The sequence below is a fragment of the Zootoca vivipara genome, chromosome 4 (assembly GCF_963506605.1).
Source record: "Zootoca vivipara chromosome 4, rZooViv1.1, whole genome shotgun sequence".
NCBI lineage: Eukaryota > Metazoa > Chordata > Lepidosauria > Squamata > Lacertidae > Zootoca > Zootoca vivipara.
In genome coordinates this window covers 27,933,037-27,954,924 of record NC_083279.1, presented here as the reverse complement: position 1 = coordinate 27,954,924, position 21,888 = coordinate 27,933,037, and the positions used below count along the sequence as shown (strand labels likewise).

General features: G+C 44.9%; 1 protein-coding gene across 1 annotated transcript in view; it reads left to right on the top strand.

Annotated features, from left to right (window-relative positions):
- Nucleotides 1-12,401: 12,401 nt before the first annotated feature.
- SLC9A2 (solute carrier family 9 member A2) overlaps nucleotides 12,402-21,888 on the top strand; it is a 28,951-nt gene continuing 19,464 nt past the window's right edge. The window contains exons 1-2 of the mRNA XM_035116120.2: nucleotides 12,402-12,841; nucleotides 18,013-18,476. Of these exons, the coding sequence (XP_034972011.2) occupies nucleotides 12,553-12,841; nucleotides 18,013-18,476 (753 nt within the window). The 5' untranslated portion in view covers nucleotides 12,402-12,552. The remainder of the gene's footprint in view (nucleotides 12,842-18,012; nucleotides 18,477-21,888) is intronic.

Here is a 21,888-nt window from a genome sequence, read left to right as displayed (position 1 = left end):
AAAATGTACATTTTGTGACTGGTGCTAACAACCGACTTGGGTTGAGTGAACACATGTGGATCATAGTGATGGTGGACCTACCTGCTCTCTTATTTCTAACTTGTACCAAAAAAAAAAACCCTCCTACAAATTTTGCTCTTGTGTGTAAAGACCCTTAAATTATGGCAGGGAGCTGAAATGTATAACCATCCTGCAGTATGATTATTCCATGGGTCTGCAAACTAAGGCCCGGGGGCTGGATCCGGCCCAGTTGGCTTCTGGATCTGGCCCACGGACGGTCCGGGAATTGCCGCGTGGATCGCCAGTGCGCACGTTTGGCGGCTCCTCCTCCTGGCTTCTCCCCACCCTGCCTAGAGCCGAGAGGAAGGGGGCTGGGCTTTGCTGGTGCCAGCAGCAGCAACATGATCGCTCAAGCGGCCGCCATTTTAAGCAGGCTCAATTCGGGCTTTGTTGCTGCCAGCCCCTCTCTGGAGCCCTTTCGTGCGTGCCTCTCATCGTCCCGCTGCTGCCAGCCTCTGCCGCTCACAAGACACAGCTAAGCAGTCACCGGGGCTTGTCCTGTGCTGTGAAGAAGGGAAGGGAGAGTCGGGGGGTAGCTTACCTGAGTAGAATGTGTCCTTTTATGTAAAATCCATCTCTGGGTTATTTGTGGGGCCTACCTGGTGCTCTTGTGTGCTGTGTCCTTTTATTTAAAATGCATCTCTGGGTTATTTGTGGGGCCTGCCTGGTGCTCTTGCATGCTGTGTCCTTTTATTTAAAATTCAGTGTGCATAGGAATTCGTTCCTTCCCCCCTCCAAAAAAAAATATAGTCTAGCCCCCCCCACAAGGTCTGAGGGACAGTGGACTGGCCCCCTGCTGAAAAAGTTTACCAACCCTTGGATTATTCTATTATTTATCAATATCTACTGTAATTCATCTCCTTCCTATTCATCACAAATAAGACAATTTTCTCGACACCAGTACCAATTCATAGTTCACCCTCAACTTTTAAATGTTTGAATCCAAGTCTGAGTCATTCCTTCATTAAAAATGTAATGAAAGTAATCCCCCCCCCCATTCATCCTTAGCTTCAAAATGAGATAACACTCTGACTGATGCGTTTCATATGCCTGCCTCCCGCAAAATCTAATGTGATGTTTATTCCTTGCCAGAAAGACAGATGATCGTCTAGGGGTTTGCCTTGCTCTCAGATGCTTTCTCTCTGCATACACAGAAGAAATAGCAGGCAGGAGCGCTTAAAGTTCCTAATAGGAACCATGCATCACTGAAATTAAATTGAACGTGTCACTGGGGGGGGGGAATCACATAGACGTTTTCTCTCTTCCTACACTATCCCTTCCTATAGATTCCACTCCTATGGATTCCACCCATAGAGTCCACTCTCTGGAGGCTAAATGCAGGGATAGGAAAATGTGCCGCTTTTTGCACTCTGTAATCTCCTCCACCTATAAACCCCCAAATCCTGAGCTTTCAAACAAAACCATTCCAATTTCCAATTGCTTCTCTCTCTCTTTCTCTCTGTGTGTAATGATTCTCATTCCATCTGTTTGTAATGGAATGTTTTTTAGTATACTCTCAAAGTGCAGCAGTGACCTCTGTTGATAACAGGTTGTAATGAACTCCAAAACCCACAGGTGGGCAATACCTGTGGACCAACCAATTTGATAGGTTTATAAATTGATTGGGCAATGACCTCTTTGCTCTGCATCAATTTTGTGGAAATTATGAACACTATATATTACCATTTAGATGTGCGGAGAAAACTTAGCAAATCCTAATTTACAGCTTAGTGGGACAGTTTCAGGGGTCAACAAATGTTTTCAGCAGGGGGCCGGTCCACTGTCCCTCAGACCTTGTAGGGGGCCAGACATTTTTTTTGGGGGGGGGGGAGAACAAATAACCCAGCAATGCATTTTAAATAAATGGACACATTCTACTCATGTAAAAACATGCTGATTCCCGGACCGTCCACAGGCCAGATTTAGAAGGTGATTGGGCCTCTGACTTGTTGACCTGCAAGATCATCAGACAAAATGAAACCTCCATAAGGCTTCATGGAGATTTCAGGAGATACATTCCAGAGGTTAAGTTGGCATCAGTAGTTACCTAAACATGCAGCGTCATTCCTTTCGATTTCTTTTAATTAATATGTAGTATTCTTGAATTACATTAGAGTCAATAAATTTATCGTCTCAGCAATTGCATCCTGCAAGAATTACTGTGGTCAGAAGAAGAAGAAGAAGAGGAGGAGGAGGAGGAGGAGGAGGAGGAGGAGGGGGAGGAGGAGGAGTTTGGATTTGATATCCCGCTTTGTCACTACCCGAAGGAGTCTCAAAGCGGCTAACTATCTCCTTTCCCCTCCTCCCCCACAACAGACTCCCTGTGAGTTGGGTGGGGCTGAGAGACTTCAGAGAAGTGTGACTAGCCCAAGGTCACCCAGCAGCTGCATGTGGAGGAGCGGGGACGCGAACCCGGTTCCCCAGATTATGAGTCTACCGCTCTTAACCACTACACCACACTGGCTCTCTTCTCCCCCCCCCCCCCGCAACTAATCCCCGCATGACAGTGTCTGAGAAGAAAATGCCTGATTGCAATGGGTGTTCTGGGATGAGAACTACAGCTAACCTCTTCTTACCTCCTATAAATCCACAAGGTGAGATTTCTGGAATACTCTCTCTGTATGTGTATGTGTGTGTGTGTGTGTACCCAGGTGGCGCTATGGGTTAAACCACTGAGCCTAGGGCTTGCTGATCAGAAGGTCGGCGGTTCGAATCCCTGTGATGGGGTGAGCTCCCATTGCTTGGTCCCAGCTCCTGCCAACCTAGCAGTTTGAAAGCACGTCAAAATGCAAGTAGATAAATAGGAACCGCTACAGCGGGAAGGCAAACGGCGTTTCCATGTGCTGCTCTGGTTCGCCAGAAGCGGCTTTGTCATGCTGGCCACATGACCTGGAAGCTGTACACTGGCTCCCTCGGCCAATAATGAGAGATGAGCGCGCAACCCCAGAGTCGGTCACAACTGGACCTAATGGTCAGGGTCCTATATGGACTCTCCCCGTACACATGCACTTAACTCTGACATTTACTGGCTGAAGGAACATTGAGGGTGTGACTATAACCATGGGACTTTTTTCAATTCAGGCACAACCCACTGTTAGTGTGGGAATTAAAACCTTACTCTCTCTCTAATAGCAGCAACGTGTGACCGAAGGTGCCCACAATCAGCCTCAAACCCACTCTTACAAATGTCAGATCAATCAGTGATTATGCCACTTTAAATGGCAAGCGTGGAAAGACCCAGAGCTTTTGAAGACCTGAGCTTTCCTGCCTCAGGCCTGCATGCACAAAAGTGATTGTGCAGCCTGCAGCCATCGTCAGCAATATGATGAACCACCTGTTTTTACTGCTTGTCTTGAATTGCCTAAACAGCATGGGGTAAGTTGTCAAGCAGCCAGCAGGTCTGCTGGAGGGCACACTCAGCTTGGAGAGATTACGAGCTGTGCAGACCATTTCTGCTTATTCCACCTTATAAAAGGTAAAGGGGCCCCTGACCATCAGGTCCAGTCGTGTCCGATTCTGGGGTTGCGGCGCTCATCTCGCTCTATAGGCCAAGGGAGCTGGTGTTTGTCCGCAGACAGCTTCTGGGTCATGTGGGCAGCATGACAAAGCTGCTTCTGGCGAACCAGAGCAGCACACGGAAATGCTGTTTACCTTCCTGCCGGAGCGATCCCTATTTATCTACTTGCACTTTGATGTGCTTTCGAACTGCTAGGTGGGCAGGAGCTGGGACCGAGGAAGGGGAGCTCACCCCGTTGCAGGGATTCGAACCGCCGACCTTCTGATCAGCAAGCCCTAGGCTCTGTGGTTTAACCCACAGCACCACCTGGGTCCCTTCTAGTCGGGCACTTAGAAGTAAAGTGAATTCAGCCTCAGTAAGCCATCAGTGAGTATACTTTGTTTCGTTACTTACAGAGGGCTATGCTGAATGTGCTCACAAAGCCTGCTTTAGTCTTTAAAGCCACCTTGCTCTCTAAAAGCTATTGCTGAAAAGATTCACCTGAAAAGCTAAATTCATAGGCAGTGTGTCACTTCGAAACTACAAACTCTTGGGATTAATGAGCATGTGAGGCAGAAACTTTCACTAAGGCTTTACTGCTTGGGGGTGATTTCAAGCTTGCTGTTTTGCATGTACATTTTGTGATCTGTTTTGAGCAGGTTGTATTTTGCCTTATCACTGAGTGATCAGTCACTTTCGGAAAAGATGGCTGAAATGAAGTGCAGGCCATGGGGCAGTGTATGTTTCATTAAGATAAAGGATGTAAATTTAGAGGTGAGACCTTTTCTGATTTCTCTGTGAAGCAGTTTTCATTACAACTGGAGTAGAGAATTCTACTTAATACATGATATGAACACTGCATTGGAAATACACAAATGTAAGTCATGAACAAAGAGAAACAAGCCTTTACTTCCAAATATGACACTTTCCCAACTAATGAAGGCAGGCAAGATTTTGTTCAAGATTTTTGCCCATGGGAACCCAGTTTACCCCTCGCCCAGCTGCCTTTGACACATGGTACAGTAGAGATCTCACCTTAAAAGGGAGCTTTATCATTCGTCCAACAAGAGTCCCTTGTCCCTTGTTTATATCTGTAGTGCAAAACAGGAAGTCCAGAAGTTCCCACAGAAGAAAATATGAGATGTCATGTGTTTCATTTGTGGACTTGACTGCCAGGACTCATCCCCCCTTATCTGAGCACAAATTCCCCCCTTATCTGAGCACAAATGTGGCTGGTTTGCAGGGATAAAAAAATGTGGGAAGGTACATATCTGTTTTACAAAAAATTCATCAGGCAGAGGTATTGTGATCAATGATAAAGAAGGGAAGGAAAGAATTATGAATACCCATTCAACCAGACCACCAACATTGTTGTTGTTGTTGTTAGCAAATGCATGACAGTAGAATGAATAGTCATATCAAGCTTGTGGTAACATTACATAATGCTAGATATCTCTTGAAAGAACTTGATGCACTTCCAAATGGGCAGCTTAGCCATACTTTGGATCAAAATGCAAATCCTTTAATTGGTTATAGGCATCAAAATTCAAAGCTGTTTCTACTTGGGAACAGATTTGTGCCTCATCCCATCATATTCCTATGACATCCAGCTTCTGGAGATCCTGCTTATTCACATAAATGGGTTAAATAGAAAAATATTCGTTTCATAGCATAAAAATGGCTACTGGACTGTGAGGGAACTGCAGAAGTATAGAATTACAGCTCTATGCCGCCTTACTGTATTTTTATGAAAGCACAGCCTATAAATATTTCAATAAATCAGTTTTGCTTTGTTATTTATAGAGGCTTATCATTTTATGTTTTTTAATAATGATCTTTTATGGTAAACCCAATCATGGGCTGAATAGGTTTCAAAAACAGCCATTACTTTTGCACAATCACAATATGTCCTTGACATGTTTTTCACATAGATGTACCTCCTAAGAAAGATAAGGTTTCGCCAAAACAAGTGGTCTCATTTCTTTAAAAAAGGATGTGAGGAATATACAGTTATTTGAAGTTGTAAGGTTGTCTTTACATATATTATCACACTGCTCTCTCCCCCACACACAACTATTGCCCTACTATTTCCTTCAGTATTGCTTTCCCCACTTAAAATAATATTCTACTTGCAACAATATTGATCTAAGGGACTGAAGACTGTTGTAATTTCTGGAAAGCAATCACATCTTTCTGGTCCATTTTATGAACTTTTCTTTTTTCTTTTTTGCAGAATTCAGGGCAATTGAATAAATAATGCATATGCTTAGGCCTCACCCTTGCTAGGAAGCAAACACACAGAATAATCAGCTGTGCATTTGCTCCTAAAGACAAAGGACTCAGAATGGAGTGGCACAATCTCCAAGATCACTTCTGTCCTCCAGTTATATCCATGAACAATGTATTCTATCGTACTGCGAACCCTACTCAAGATTAATTCCACGACTGACGTAGACAAATAAGATTGTGTAATGAGATATGCTCAGTCCAAGATTTCTTGTTTAACCAATTGGATTGTTTCAATACAGGAGATACAATGTTCCCCAGAAGAAATGAATCTGTTCCAGCTGCTACAAATTCAACAAGGTGACGTTACCCGTTACAGATCTGTCCTGCTTCAGTATAAGCTGTCCACAGAGACCATGTTAAAAAAACACACCTTTGAAATCAAACGAGGCAGTGTTCTACAATGGTTAGGGTCCATGGGCATAGCCAAGGGGATCAGGGGAGGGGAAGCTGACCCCCTAAATCAATCAAAACCAATACAAATCAGAGGATCTGCCCCCCCAAAAAACAAAGTCTGCCCCCTCTAACACAAATCCTAGCTACGCCCATGTTAAGGTCCCACTCTGCAGCCGGGGGAACTCAGCTTCAAATCCCAACTGCTGAACCTTAATACTTCCTGGTCCCTTTGCCCTTTTGGTGCATATCAAAGAACCACCACAGAAGTATCATTTTTAGGGTTCCTTTAGGGTTCCTTCCTTCCTAAGGAGCCATAGCAATAGTTCAACAGGCCTTGAATTGGATTAAATGTGTTGTGTGGACATGCTCGGAATCAAGCAAGCCTTGATTTTTCAGTGCCACATTCACTTGTTAAGTATTGTTTAACCAAAGTAAGATGGTCTATGCATCTTGCTACGATGGCACATCAGTTCCATCTGTGGGCAGCTGCTGAGTGTAAATGCCACTTGGGGGCAATTCTCTTTCTTGTTTAATTCTGCACTGGATTGCAGCCTAGCTCAAATATATTTAGTACATGTAACAAAAGCCTGCAAGAAGTCTACTACTGCGTATTAAACATTGTGGCCAACAATCCTCTTAAACTGACATGTTTGCATAGGATTGAACTGGTTTGTGTAAAGAATGGTAAATATTGTTAATGTTACTGCTGATACTTTTCTTCTTTCCTAGGGGAGTAAATTATTTGTAACACTGGCTGCATGCATGGCTGCCTGAGGTCAAGTTGACAACCCTCCCCATTCCATGTACAGAAGCTGACTGCATGGAGAGCTGAATCTTACTCCGATACTGGTGACAGGATTGCATGCTGCGCTTACCTGGAACATCATGCTAGTTTAGGGAGCTTGGACCAAGCTGGTGCGGCACATTCTTCCAACAGAGAGAGTTGGTTGAATACTTCAGATGCCCACAGCCACAGGGAAGCTGCTACTGCCCCTCAGGACCTGTGGCCCAAGTTAACCATCTCACTCTGCCTTTTGTACCTATAGTGGAAAATATCTCAGTACCTGCATTTTCCTGCTTTCCAGAAGGAAAGGCAGGTTGGGATGGCCAATCTCAACCAGGAAAATGGCATAAGGGAAAGGAGCGGTGTCCAAACCAGAGGGCCAGGTTAGGCCCCCGAAACGGACTTTGGACATGCCTGTAAGCAGTCCCTTTCTTTCCGCAGTTGGACCACTCAATAGTGCAGCCTCCTGAGCCGGCTTTTCGTTTAAAATGAAACAGGGGAAAGATAAACGCAACTGCTTCCCTAATGCAGTTTCAGTCTCGGAAATCTCCAGAGTGGGTTTTAAATATTTATGAAAATTATGCTCACATTTGGAAAATGCCCTATTGTGCCCCAATGTGATTTTGAATGCATCCTTTACATCAGGGGTGGCCAACTCCCAAGAGACTGCGATCTACTCACAGAGTTAAAAACTGGCAGTGATCTACCCCCTTTTGGGGGGTTCAGGTGAAAGTTGTTGAGCTTTTTTTTAGGAAGGAGGAAGGCCCATTTTGGGGGGCTTGGGTCAAAGTTGTTGAGTTTTTTCAGGGAGGAGGTAAAATATAGAGCTTTTTTTAGGGGAGCCACAGTTGTTCCAGCTTCATTGGGGGGAGCCAAAGATCTACCAGTGATCTACTGCAGATGTCCTGTGATCTACTGGTAGATCATGATCTACCTGTTGGACATGCCTGCTTTACATAGTGTATATAGAAACCCAAAGTCGTGTTTCTTAAACCAAACGAAAATAAAAACATTTTTTTATGCTACATTGTCTGATGTTGATTTTAGAGTCCAATCGATTGTTGTGCTGCAATTTGGCGTTTGCTTTTCCATTTTGAAATAACCTTTGTTTAAATATTAAGCAGGTACTTCTGTATGAGCCTAAAAGGTTATTAAACGTGGTCGAGATGCCTGTGCCTTCTCTAATTTGGCTCTACATTGTCACATTATCTGTGATCGCCTTTTACCACACATCAGTGTTCCAAATGGGGAACATCCAACAAGTCCATTAATAAAACACATTAGTGCCCCAAAGGGGAAAGAATGATGAATTCCTAGTTATTTCTGTGGCTAAGAAAATACATTGTGGCAATAGCCAGAACTTCAAACACACCCACACTTCTTGGGCGTGAGGTTTTCTATTCATTCAGTGGAATGTTGCTACAGTTCTCGAATCCACATAGAATCTCCATGCCTAGGAGGCTTACCTTCTACAACAAGGGTCAACAAACTTTTTCAGCAGGGGGCTGGTCCACTGTCCCTCAGACCTTGGGGGGGCAGACTATATTTTGAGGGGTGTGTGTGAATTCTTATGCCCCACAAATAACTCAGAGATGCATTTTAAATAAAAGCACACATTCTACTCATGTAAAAACACGCTGATTCCCAGACCGTCCATGGGCCAGATTTAGAAGGCGATTGGACCAGATCTGGCCCCCGGGTCTTAGTTTGCCTACCCAAGTTCTACAAGGGTGTGGACTGATGCTCATGAGACAATTGTCATGAGAACAAGTACCGAGGGCGAGGCAAGTGACTGTTTCAAATTGAGAGGGAGAGTTTTATTTATTTATGTGCCTTCATTAATGTCATGCTGTCACACATGGTCATTTAATCATTGATTATGAGTTGGGTTTTAACTGGAATTTCTTGTTCCCTTCTTTTGAGTGTTCAAATCACACATTATCTTGTTACAATTCTTAGAACAACTCTGAAGGGCAGGACACTGTTATACCCATTTCAAAGATGTGGAGCTGGGTGTTAGAATAAGAGCTTTCCTTAATACCACCCAGCAAATTCACTGTTAAAACCTGGGGCTTCCTGATTTGTCTCACAGCCCATTCAGCAGCTCTTATTATATTATTTGCCACAAAGAGTTAATTGGCCACAGAAACAACATGATAGCCTGTCTGTGTACAAAGTTTATGGGATAGCCTAATATTATTCCATAAGTGGCAACTCCATACCACTTTTTCTAAAAGATCAAAATAAATAAAAAGCCATGAATAATCGAGTGCCATGATAGAAAAAGACCTGATTCCACAGGACTGTTCCAGTGCTTCCAATTAATCAGAGTAATCCAGCCTCAATTATCCAGGTTATGAGAAGCTTGGCCTCCTAGTATCTAATTTTGCACTGACACAAAACTATAGGCACCTAGTCATGGATATTATTGGAAGCAGAATTCTATTTATTCACAGAACCCTGGGGTTGGCAGCATCCAAGACGGAAACACTAATATGATCGTAAGTGCAAACAAGTACAAAGCTCTCAAGGGAATCAGTGACATGTCCTTTCCAAGGACTTTTGAAATATTAAGCTTGAGATATATGTGTGCATGCATGCTGCTGAGTGAGAGATCCATAGCTCAGTCGTAAAGCCCATGATTTTCATGCAAAGCACCCCATGTTCAATTTCCACCATCTCAAAGTATAGGGCTGGGAAAGAGTCCCTGACTGACATCCTGGGCAGCCATTGCCAACCATTCTGGGCTGGAGCCTGGATGGACCAGTGTTCTGGCTCTACAAGGCAGCGTCCTATATTCCCGAACATGTGACCTTCTAGCTGTTGCTGGACTACAACTCCCATCATCCCTGACCACTGACCATGCTCCCTGATGGGCTGATGGGAGCTGGAGTTCAACAACACCTGGCAAAGTGCAGCTTCCCCACACCCTACAGAGGGGCTAGCCTTCTTATTCTGTTGCAGCAAGAATAGCCACAGTTATTTACACTTACAGTGAGGGGGGGAGTATTTGATCCCCTGCTAAATTTGGCAGTTTGCCCTCTGACTTCGAAGAAATGACCAGTCCATAATTTTAATGGTAGGTTTATTGTAGCTGTGAGAGACAGAATAACAACAGGAAAACCCCTAGAAACCCAGGAGACAAAAGTCAGAGATTGATGTCCATTCTAATGAGTGAAATACGTATTTGATCCCTTTGCAAAAGACGACTTAGTACTTGGTGGCAAAACCCTTGGTGGCAGTTACAGAGGTCAGACATTTCTTGTAGGTGGCCAACAGGTTTGCACACATCTCCCGGCGTATAAGACGACTGGGCATATAAGATGACCCCCAACTTTTCCAGTTAAAATATTGTATAGAGTTTGGGATATACTCGCCATATAAGAAATACGACCCGGCGCATAAGACGACCCCCGACTTTTCAGAAGGTTTTCCTGGGTTAAAAAGTAGTCTTGTACGCAGGAATATACAGTATTTTGTCCCACTGCTCTTTGCAGATCCTCTCCAAGTCAGTAAGATTTTGAGGCTGATGTGTAGCTACTTGAACCTTCAGCTGCCTCCACAGCTGAACTTTCCCCCCTCACTGTATAGTGGCACAAGCTTTGGTAGGCTGTCACTCACTTCATAGAATCATAGAATTGTAGAGTTGGAAGGGACCCCAAGCATCATCTAGTCCAACCCCTGCAATGCAGGAATGTCAGCTAAAGTATTTATGCCATCCAACCTCTTCTTAAAAACCTCCCCGGAAGCAGAGCTTGCAATCTCCTGAGGGAGTCCGTTCCACTGTTGAACAGCTCTTGCTGTCAGAAAGTTCTTCTAAATGTTCAGTCAGAATCTCCTTTCTTGTAACTTGAAGCCATTGTCTCGGGTCCTAGCCTGTGGAGCAGGAGAAAACAAGCTTCCATGTGACGACCCTTGAGATATTTGAAGATGGCTATCATCTCTCTTCTCAGTCTCCACTTTTCCAAGCTAAACATACCCAGCTCCTTCAACTGTTCCTCATAAGGTTTGGTTTCCAGACCCTTGATCATCTTGGTTGCCCTCCTCTGCATATGTCCCAGCTTGTGTCCTTCTTAAATATGTTCTTCTTAAATTGTGGCCCAGAATTGGACACAGTATTCCAGGTGGGGTCTGACCAAGACATAATGGAGTGGTACTATGACTTCCCTTGATCTGGACACTAAACTTCCGTTAATGTAGTCTAGAATAGCATTAGCTTTTTTGCTGCTGCATCACACTGTTGACTGGTAGGACGCAAGTGGCACTGTGGTCTAAACCACTGAAACTCTTGGGCTTGCCGATCAGATGGTTACAGGCAGTTCGAATCCCTGCAACGGGATGAGCTCCCGTTGCTCTGTCCCAGCACCTGCCAACCTAGCAGTTGGAAAGCATGCCAGTGTGAGTAGATAAATAGGTACCGCTGTGACAGGAAGGTAAACGGTGTTTCCTTGCGCTCTGGTTTCTGTCACAGTGTCCTGTTGCACCAGAAACGGTTTAGTCATGCTAGCCACATGACCTGGAAAAGCTGTCTGTGGACGAACGCCGGCTCCCTTGGCCCAAATCGAGATGAGCACTGCACCCCATAGTCGCCTTGGACTGGACTTAACCGTCCAGGGGTTCTTTACCTTTACCTTTTGCATCACGTAAGCACGAAGGTTTCTCTTCAAATGTCACAGATCTGCATGCTTTTATTGGCACAAAGCTGCCAACATTTAATGGGCAAGGCTGAGGAACGCACCAGAGGGACTGTCCCAGCCTAATAGGCGCCAGCTTCCAGGTAAGCTTAGCTCCAGGAAATCAAGATGTGGAGTCTGCCATGTGGCCTCGCGCGGGCTTTCCTCGCTATCGTGCCTGCTCCTCACACCTCGGGTGCTTTGCCTGCCTCCCCAGGAAACGGCAACTGAGGGAGGGGGTGACGTGCCAGGCGCTCCATTCCTCCTTCGCCCCAGAGATTTGGCGCGCGCCGGGAAAGCAACAGCAGCAGTCGCCGGTGTGTTTCCGACCGGCTGGGCGGGCGCGTGTCTATTTGCAGCCCTGCCTGCCTTGTGTGGGTGGCGGGTGACCTTCGATGAACCCGAGGCGGGTCTGCTCGCGGCACCACCTGTCCCGGCTGAGGGAGGGGAAAGAGCGAGGAACACTCTGGGGAACACTCTGAGGCAAAGCTGGGAGCCACCACCGGCCGCGTCTCTCCTTGGACCCTGCCCGGCCCTGCTTTCTCCTTGCGCCGGAGCAACCAGCCTCGCGCGCGCCCTGCCGGGCACTGAAAAGCGCCTCGCCAGGCGAGAGGGGTTGGGCGAGGCGGACCCTCGAGAAAGGGGCGGGGCCAGCAAGCAGCAGGTGCGCGCGAGCTGCCCGCCTCCCGGCCGCGTGACTCCTGTCTCCCTCTGCAGGCGGCGAGGGCAGGACCCCCCGACGGCACGCAGCGCCGGTCATGGCGCAGCTGAGGCGAGCCGGCAGCCGCGCGCTCCTCCGCTCCATTTTCTAGCCGCGCCTGAGGGAGAGAAAGCGGTGGCACTGACAGCTCCACGGGATGGGCGCTTCTCGGGGTCCCCGCTGGCTGGCCCCGTCGCTGGCGCTGCTGGCTTGGCTTCTGCTGCTGCCAGGCGACGTCTCCGCCCTGTCGGAAAGCGGAGCGCCCGAGCCGGCGGCGATGCTGGGCGTCAGCCCCACTCCCGGGGCGGAGACCCCGTCGCCTGCGCCGCCGAGCGGGACCCCCTTCGAGGAGACCAGGCTGCACGTCTTCACCTTGGATTACCTGCACGTGAGGGTACCCTTCGAGATCACCCTGTGGATCCTGCTGGCTTCTTTGGCTAAGATCGGTAAGTGGCGGGAGAAGGGGACACCCCACCAGGTCGATTTCGAGTTTTTCTTGCTTGGTTAAAGAGGGGAAGAGGAACAGGCGTGTTGCCCCCATCCAGCTTGCGGTTGATCTCCAAGTAGTCCCCCTTTTTTCAGCCCAAGCTCTGTTCTGTGGGGGAGACAGAATAATAGAATTGTAGAGTTGGAAAGCGTCCCGGGGGGGGGTCATCCAGTCCAACCCCATCAATGCAGGAAGCTTCACTAAAGCTGGTGGCTACCCCATTCTCTGCTTAGAAACCTCCAAGGAAATCTGAATTCAGGTTGAAATTCCCAGGTGTCAAAAAAGGTTATTTATGTATGCCACTACTGTGGCATTCCATGTTTCCTTAGCCAAAAAAATGGAAAACTAGTGAGGTCCCAACCAAAGAAGAATGGCAACTTAAATTGGCAGAATATGCACAACTTGCAGACTTAGCATATACTGTAGAATAAGAGAACGAGAAGAACATACTTTTAGATTGGAAAGGTTTATATGGGCTGAAAATGCTGGCAGCATTAAGATAAATTCAACAGTGTTAAAAAGTTTTGATGGATGTAATAATGGAATATTGAAGCAGGAATAATACAAGAAGCAGGAGAAGGAAATCCTGAGCTGGCTCAACTTTGCTGCCTCCTCCAGTGCTTCTTCTTGTGGTGAAGATGTCTTTGCGCTGCAGTTGTTATGCATAAGGGAATCAAGGTGGATGCCTGTCACTGAAGAAGCAGTGAAGTAACAGGCATCTCTTTGCTTTCCTGACCTGACAAAGGTCTAGAGTAGAGATAAGCATCTCTTGGGAGGATTCTTGCATAATAACTTGATGGTGTGTGTAACCTGAAGCCTTTATGCATTTTTGCTGGCAGGTTCTGTTTGTGTTTCTTCAAACAAAATGAGAGAAAGAAAGAGAAAGGTGGAGGGAGAGGGAGGTAAAATATATATTGTTTTAAAATAAATTTCATCAGAGTTTATAAAGAGAAATACAAAACTTAATCTCAAATATCTTTTTTCGTCCAGCATTAAGCTAAGTAAGATAAAAACACAATGAAAGAGAGAGGAAAGATAAGAAAGAAGAAATAGAAAAGAGCGTTCAAGAGGAAATAGAAAAGATAAAATTCAGAGATTTAAGAACTTCTCATTCTTCGTCTGCCCACTATATGTAAACAATAATCACGTCCTCGACTCTACTATAACACCTAACAAAACCACTTTCTATAAACAAAAATCTTCAGCCTTCAAACCCAAATGTTGTTATTTCTTTTTCACGCAAAAAGTCTATGAGAGTTTTCCAATCTTTAGTAAACGTCAGTTTTGCTATCTCAGCTAAATCTTAATTTCAACAACCATTCTTTCATTGTTGATACTGATGGATCTTTTCGTCTTTGTGATATAATATGTGATTCTTCACATGTGGCAGAGGGAAGGGCATGCCATCTTGCAGTGAATGTATGTGCAATATTCCTTATTCCATAATCAGTAGAAATCCTTGCAGCATTTCAACAGTTTTGATATAGCCCCTTTAGTAGTCCAGTTCCAGTGTAATCCCATGGCGGCATTATTCTCTTAGTTGTGCATGCACACGAAAGCTCATACCAATGACAAAGTTAGTTGGTCTCTAAGGTGCTGCTGGAATGAATTTTTAAAAGATTTTTCGACTACGGCAGACCAACACGGCTACCTACCTGTAACTGTCCAAGCTCAGAATGTGTTTAATTCTCCCAATGAAATTTAAATGAGATTTAAAAGTGCATAATTTTGAATGCCATCCCACAACTGTTTTAAAGTACAAAGGGTGTTGCACTTACTTGGGAGTAATCTCATTGAATTGACGGTGACAGTGGCCTCACCAGGATAGGATTTTGGGGGCAGAGATCCAGAACCTCACTCAGCAGAATGAGTGGGATGGCTCTCAAATGCTGGCTTGCTTTTTTATTTATTTCACTTAGAACCAGGACTCAAGGAGGCTCACAGAAAATAAAAGAAATGCAGATAAAACATAAAGGTAAAGGACCCCTGACAGTTAAGTTCAGTCGCGAACGACTCTGGGGTTGTGGTGCTCATCTCGCTTTACTGGCCAAGGGAGCCAGCATTTGTCCGCAGACAGTTTTTCCGGGTCATGTGGCCAGCATGACTAAGCCGCTTCTGGCGGAACCAGAACAGCGCATGGAAACGCCGTTTACCTTCCCGATGGAGCAGTACCTATTTATCTACTTGCACTTTGACGTGCTTTTGAACTGCTAGGTTGGGAGGAGCTGGGACCGAGCAACGGGAGCTCACCCCATCGCGGGGATTTGAACCACCAACCTTCCGATCAGCAAGCCCAAGGCTCAGTAGTTTAGACCATAGTGCCACCCATGTCCCAGATAAAACATTTGTTGTAGTTGTTTAGTTGTTTAGTTGTGTCCGACTCTTCGTGACCCCATGGATCAGAGGCACTCTTTTCTTCCACTGCCTCCCGCAGCTTGGTCAAACTCATGTGCGTAGCTTCGAGAACACTGTTCAACCATCTTGCCCTGTGTCATCCCCTTCTTCTTGAAAACATACATAGCTTAAAAATATAAAAGATTATGGTTTGAAAGTAATTATACTGTATGTGGAATTAAAGTTTGAGCAGCACTATGTAGATTCCAATTATTATTATTATTATTATTATTATTATTATTATTATTATTATTATTATTATTTCATTATTTATACCCCGCTCATCTGGCTGGGTTTCCCCAGCCACTCTGGGCAGCTTAAAGCACATAAAAGATTGTAAAACATCAGACATTGAAAGTTTCCCGATACATGCACCTGATCAGTTTCAATTGCTCTTCCAAAGAATTTTTATAAGTACTGCATTTCACTCATCATTGTAAGCTATAAAAGTGCAGAAGAGTTGTAAAAAGCAGTTCACAAGACAAGGAAAGCTACATTTTTAACTTTTCTTCCTAGTCACCCAGGAAAGGCTGCTGTGAAATTTAGGAGCTTGCCAAAAGTCAAGGGCACTTAAGTGTCATTGTAGGATGTACTTCAGAACATAGCAACTTATGACTTTTAGTTGAATTCAGTGGTGAACTGCCAATGGCTGATTCTCCTTCCGTGAACAAGAACCATAAAGCTATTTGGGAGCGGTTTATTTTCTTTTTCCATTGGGTAGCTGTGTTTTCAGTTCATCAAGCTGTGTAATTATATGGGTTATATATAGAAAAGGAGAGGTATGGGTCAAATGTGAAATGTGACCTTTGGTGCCTGGGGGGGAACCATTTCGACATGGAAAAAGAAAATGAGCCATACAAGAAATACTGCAATGGGATTCACCATTGGGCAACATTCTCCTAAGCATGTTTGCTCAGGACTTAATCCCATTGGGTTCAATGGGGCCAGCACCCTAGTAAAGTGCTCTTAGGACTAAGAGCACATTGACTTGGGAGCAAGCCCCATTTGACACAATGAGTTTTACCTGGATGCAGACATGGATAGGATTATGTTTTAGAAAATTTAACCAAGGTCCTTCAGAGTCTAAGAAACAATGACTGCCTGTGAACCAACTTCTTCCTTTGTTAGGACACAAGCAATAAAAAGCAACGAGTGGGCCTTATGAGTCCTTGTATCCAGTTTACCCCTCCTAAACTCTCATCCTTTTGCCTAAAGTGTGTGAATCCTATAGAGGAAACCTTCTGGCCTTAAGATGAACGCTTCTCCTTCTCTATGTAGCCTTCAACCTGGCACACTCAACATGCTGTTGGACAGGGGAGTTATGAGTGTTCAGGTGAATTGTGATGGGATGGAAGGTGAGAGTTCTGCAGGCTCCTGACCTGTCCACTTCTGGCCTCTGGTTCAGTATTAGGTTCTTAGTCCATTACAGTGATACCTCAGGTTAAGTACTTAATTGGTTTTGGAAGTCCGTACTTAACCTGAAGCGAACTTTCCCATTGAAAGTAATGGAATGTGGATTAATCCGTTCCAGACAGGTCCGCGGAGTACTTAAATTGAAAGTACTCAACTTGAAGCATACTTAACCCGAGGTATGACTGTATCTCAGTTGGTGGTACAGGAATATTAGCTGACTATCCTCTTCTGAATCTGACATTGAACTAAGGCCATGACACATTCATAGCTATGGTACAGATAATCCCCTACTGCTGCTCAATCTACAGTGTCCCCAAAATATTGTACCTTAGCCAATGTTGTATTTTGCAAAATATTAAAGCCTGCATCTCCTAGTTCCTCAGCACATTTGTATTAAAACAAGGGGGGTGGAACTAAGTTACTGGACAAATACCAAGCTAGTCACTACATTTAAAGGCCTCAGTATTTGCTGGTTTTATGAATATTAACTTGATTCATATCGGTTTTATCTGTTCCTCTTGTAACATGTATTTTATTGGTTTTCTATCATTTTTACCTTGCCCAGGGGACAGGAATTGTGAAGATTGTGATAAAGCTTTCTTAAATAGATAATGTTCAGTGCAATCTTACATCCATTTACATCCATTACAGTTGCTTGGGACAGAGATATCTGAAGGACCATTTCCTTCAACATTATCCTGTCCATCTACTCACAGAAGCTGGGGGGGGGGGGTCTGCTGTGTTTCTGAGGATTGGTTGGTGGTGGGGATCTGGGAGAGGGTCTGCAGAACTCACTGTTGTGGAAGATCAGACTGTTCCCTTTCTTTGTGTCCTTCAGATACAGGACCATTTTTCTCCATTTTTGACAGTCATGGTTTTGGTTTGGCACTTAAATTTTGCTGGTGAACATCACTCCACTGCATGGGCGTAGCAACGGGGGCAGCTCCCCCCCCCCCGATCAAGTAAAACAATAGAAATACTTAACTAACTGACCAATCATGTTGGTTCTGCCCCTCCTAAGAAAAGTCCTGCTCCATCCCCTTGACTACAACAAAAACCCTGACTACACCCAAGCCCCATTGCATACCATGTTATCTGGATTTTCGCTCTTGGTTTATTGTATAATGCTTTTTTCTCTCACCTGTATGTTGTTAGGTGCCTTCAGCATCCCTCCACGGAGGTGTAAATTCGTGGGAGGGGTGGGTTACCAATAGATGCATAAGTAGATAATTTAAGGACAGCCTGGCACTGGCTTTCATTCTGTGCACAAGTTAACCATCTCTCTCTCTCTCCCAACCTCCCCTCTGTGCTTCCATTTTGAAGGTTTCCACCTATACCACAAGCTGCCCCATGTAGTGCCAGAGAGCTGCCTCCTTATCCTGGTTGGATTGATTCTAGGTGGGATTATGTTTGGAGTACAAGAAAAGTCTATAACGGTGATGAACAGCGATGCTTTTTTCTTGTACCTTCTGCCCCCAATTGTCCTCGATGCCGGCTACTTCATGCCAACGCGCCTCTTCTTTGAGAACTTCGGCACCATTTTCTGGTACGCGGTTGTAGGGACTCTGTGGAACTCGTTTGGCATCGGCATTTCCCTCTTTGCCATTTGCCAGATTGAAGTATTCGGCCTGCGCGATATCACTCTGCTGCAGAGCCTGCTTTTCGGCAGCTTGATTTCGGCCGTGGATCCCGTGGCAGTGCTGGCGGTTTTTGAAAACATTCATGTCAACGAGCAGCTGTACATCCTAGTTTTTGGGGAGTCGCTGTTGAACGATGCTGTAACGGTGGTAAGTCACTTGGCTTAAGTGTTTTCCCATTGTTTCAAACTCTTCCGACTTCCCACATTTCTTTCAGCTATATAACAGAGTGAAAGTGAAGAAGCTGGGGCTCTATTGTGTTTTAGGGGAAAACCAATTAGAGCAGAAAAATGCCTGCGATACACGCTAATGGATTTAGTATTGGATCTTTTAAGTGATTTGTGCACTTTATAACATTTTGGGTCATTTTAATCAGGAAGCACAAGTGTCTTCATGAAAGGGTCCAGAAGAGGTCTTGAGCACTGAATGAGTAATAGGACGAGTAGGTCTGCTAATCGAATGGCTTTTACAAACAGATGATTCGGTTTGCACTACCTCGTTGTGGATATGCCTACCTGCTTGTAGGTGGACTGAGATTGCCAGTTTATTTTATGCAGCACACTTTGTAGCCGTCACATGGGAGCAATGTTTAATCATTAACTGGATTGGTTTTTTAAACGATCATAGACCTCATCCATCTACCAATTCCCCAAGCTATCTATTTCCATATGAATGAATAATCACACCAGGAACATTGCTAGACTTTGTACTTACCTCAGTTTTCTTTAGGAAAAGTATTGCTGCACTGATCGCTTCCTGCGATAATTGTTTTAATTGCCAATGGGTAGTGTAATGACTCGCACCTATATAAGCGCATGCACACCACAAACAATGCATGCATTCACACACCTGAACAGGCACACATAAGAAGGGGATGTGTGTGAATGGGTGGTAGTTGTCGTATACCTCAGGGCAGGCTCATGCAGAGCTTGTCTGAGGCCTGGGGTGGGAGTCTTGTTATAAACAAAACAAAACAAAGCAAGCCAGTCCCTAGCGCACCCCCTCACAGGCCACCTTAGCCCTCTGAGGCCCAGTTTGGTCAACCTCTTTCCAGCTAGCTCTTACAACCCAAGATACACAACTACTGAGAGCACATGTGGCAGACTGAATGTTGTGAAGCATCTTGTCCACATCCTGACACCACAGTAATGGAAACGGCTCCAAAATGGTTTTAACTAGACAGTGCACTGGACGCTCCCCTAGAACTGCCCCGATAGTGAAGTCTACTTCAGAGTGAATCTGAGTAACTTTGCCCTTAAAGTGCTTACAACTGGTCTCCCAAGATATTGAAGGCTCCAGCATTCAGCTGGATTCAACAGTCTGAAGCGGTGCTGTTCTGGAAATTTCTCATACGTTTTCCAGACCGTTCTCTACCAATAAGTGAGATAAGAAATTGCATCTGAAAATAATCAAAGGGAAGAGAAAACTTTGACAAAGTTCTCAGTGGTGAGGTACAGGTTTTTGTTTGATGCAATTGTCTTAAATTTGAGATGGCCGAGGGGTGTTTTTCATTCTACAAATGATCTAACCTGCATTGCAGGGAGTTGGACTAGATGACCCTCGTGGTCCCTTCCAATTCTACAATTCTATTATTCTAACCAGTGGTCTGCGCTCTGAGGCCTTCCTGGGTGCCCAGGCTTCAGTCAAGGCCCAGGGGAAGACATCATGAGGTAATCCCACCTATGGGGCTTTTTCAGTGTTGGTGAAAAGTTTACCCACCCCAGCAACAAATACACTCCAAGCCGATCCTTTTTTTCTATGTTTAACACGAAATTACCTCACCTTCTTCATGTTGCTGAGTGAAATTGCTGTGGCCATGGCAATATTGGCGGTATTGGAGATGATCAATAAAACCTGTTTGGTCCAGGCATTCTGTAAAATCAACACCCTGTGGTGCCTTACTACGTTTCAGACCAATGTAGCATGCTAATGTGAGTCCTTCTTGACTGTACTTTCTTCAAAGTAAAATAAATAAAATAAATGAAAAGGACTAAAAAAAACTTGGTTCCCTTCTCCCCCATATAATGAATCTGATCTAATAATATGAAAAGCATATTTCACCAGCCAAGCTCTGGAGATTTACGGAATATTTATAAAATGTGCTAGTATTATTACAGGGACATAAGAGCATAAAATGAGCTGTGCAAGATAAGACCATAAATTTGTCTAATCCAACCTTCTGTTTCCTACAGTAACCAGGCAGTTGCCCTTCCCCAATGTTTGCCTGTTTGGAAACATGCTCCTTATGGATTTGGAAGATTCCATCTAAGTATCATGACCAATAGCTGCTGACAAACCTACCAGTGATTAATTTGATCTGAACTCTTTCTGAATGCATATAAATTCATGGTTATGAATTCCATAAATTAATCAGACATAATCTTATCGGCCTGTCATCCTCCACCCCCAGTTTTCTCCCCCCCCTCCTGAAATGTCATTTGCTTCAGGCCAGGGCCGGCTCACACATGAGACAGGGCGAGGCAGCTGCCTCAGGTAGCAGAAGGCCAAGAGGTGGCGCTTCCTTGGGCATCCCACTGCCTCTGCCAGAAGCTGCCATCATTGCCACTGCTCCACAGGTGCTACCATGCAACCCAAGCAAGGGAAGCTGTGGTGGCGGCAGGGCAGTGTGGCAGCATGGGTCACAGTGGTACATTCCTGTTTCACCTCAGGCAGCACAATGTGATGCGCCACCCATGCTTCAGGCAATTCCTCCATCCCCTTGATCATTGTGGGTGCCCTTTTCTCCATGTTTTCTGTTGTATCCTTTTTGAGATGGGATTGCCTCTCTCATTATGATGCACGTTTGTGCTATTTTCACTAATATATTCATTTTTTTTACACATTTCCCCCTAATACATGCATTTCTGTAAACATTGGATAGAGAACTACCGCTAAACTAAATTTAGATAACTGTGAATTTTGAGGATGGCTGTGTTTTGGTCCTCATATTGTTTTGGAAAGTACAAGACTGATAAAATTGCCTTTAAAGTGTAGGTATTCAAACATGCAAGGTCTACCTTCTGCGAACTAAAGTGCTACTGTCCAGGAAAAGCCTTGCTGCTTCATTCTGCTGAGTATAAACTGGACTGATGCCTAGGTTTAATGGATGTCATTTGATAGCATCAAGGAACGCCCGGGGAATGGAACAAGGAAGTGAGCTAGCTGCTTTAATGTGAGATGGGAATGCACTGCTGAGAGTTCCATTCCTATCTTCTATATTGTAAATTTACATTGCATGCTAATATATTTCAAAAGGAATGCTGTTCTGGGGCTGAAATGTGGTGGGCAGTCTTTCAATTATGCAAGCGTCTATCAAATTAAATCTGTTCAGGTGAATGCATCCTGCTGTTGCATCCTTTCCAGGCTTTCTGCTTTTTCTGTGTCCCAATTCACAGTACTGTGATTACTGTTTTTTTTTTTTTAAAGCAGCAACGTGGACATTGTTCCATGCAATGAGCCATAGCTTACCCTACCTGTAGCATGGTCCTTGGGCTCATGCATTCCTCTATCCTCTGGTGTGGTCATGAGGGGGAGATCAGAAGTGATAGCTTCTGTTTTCAGT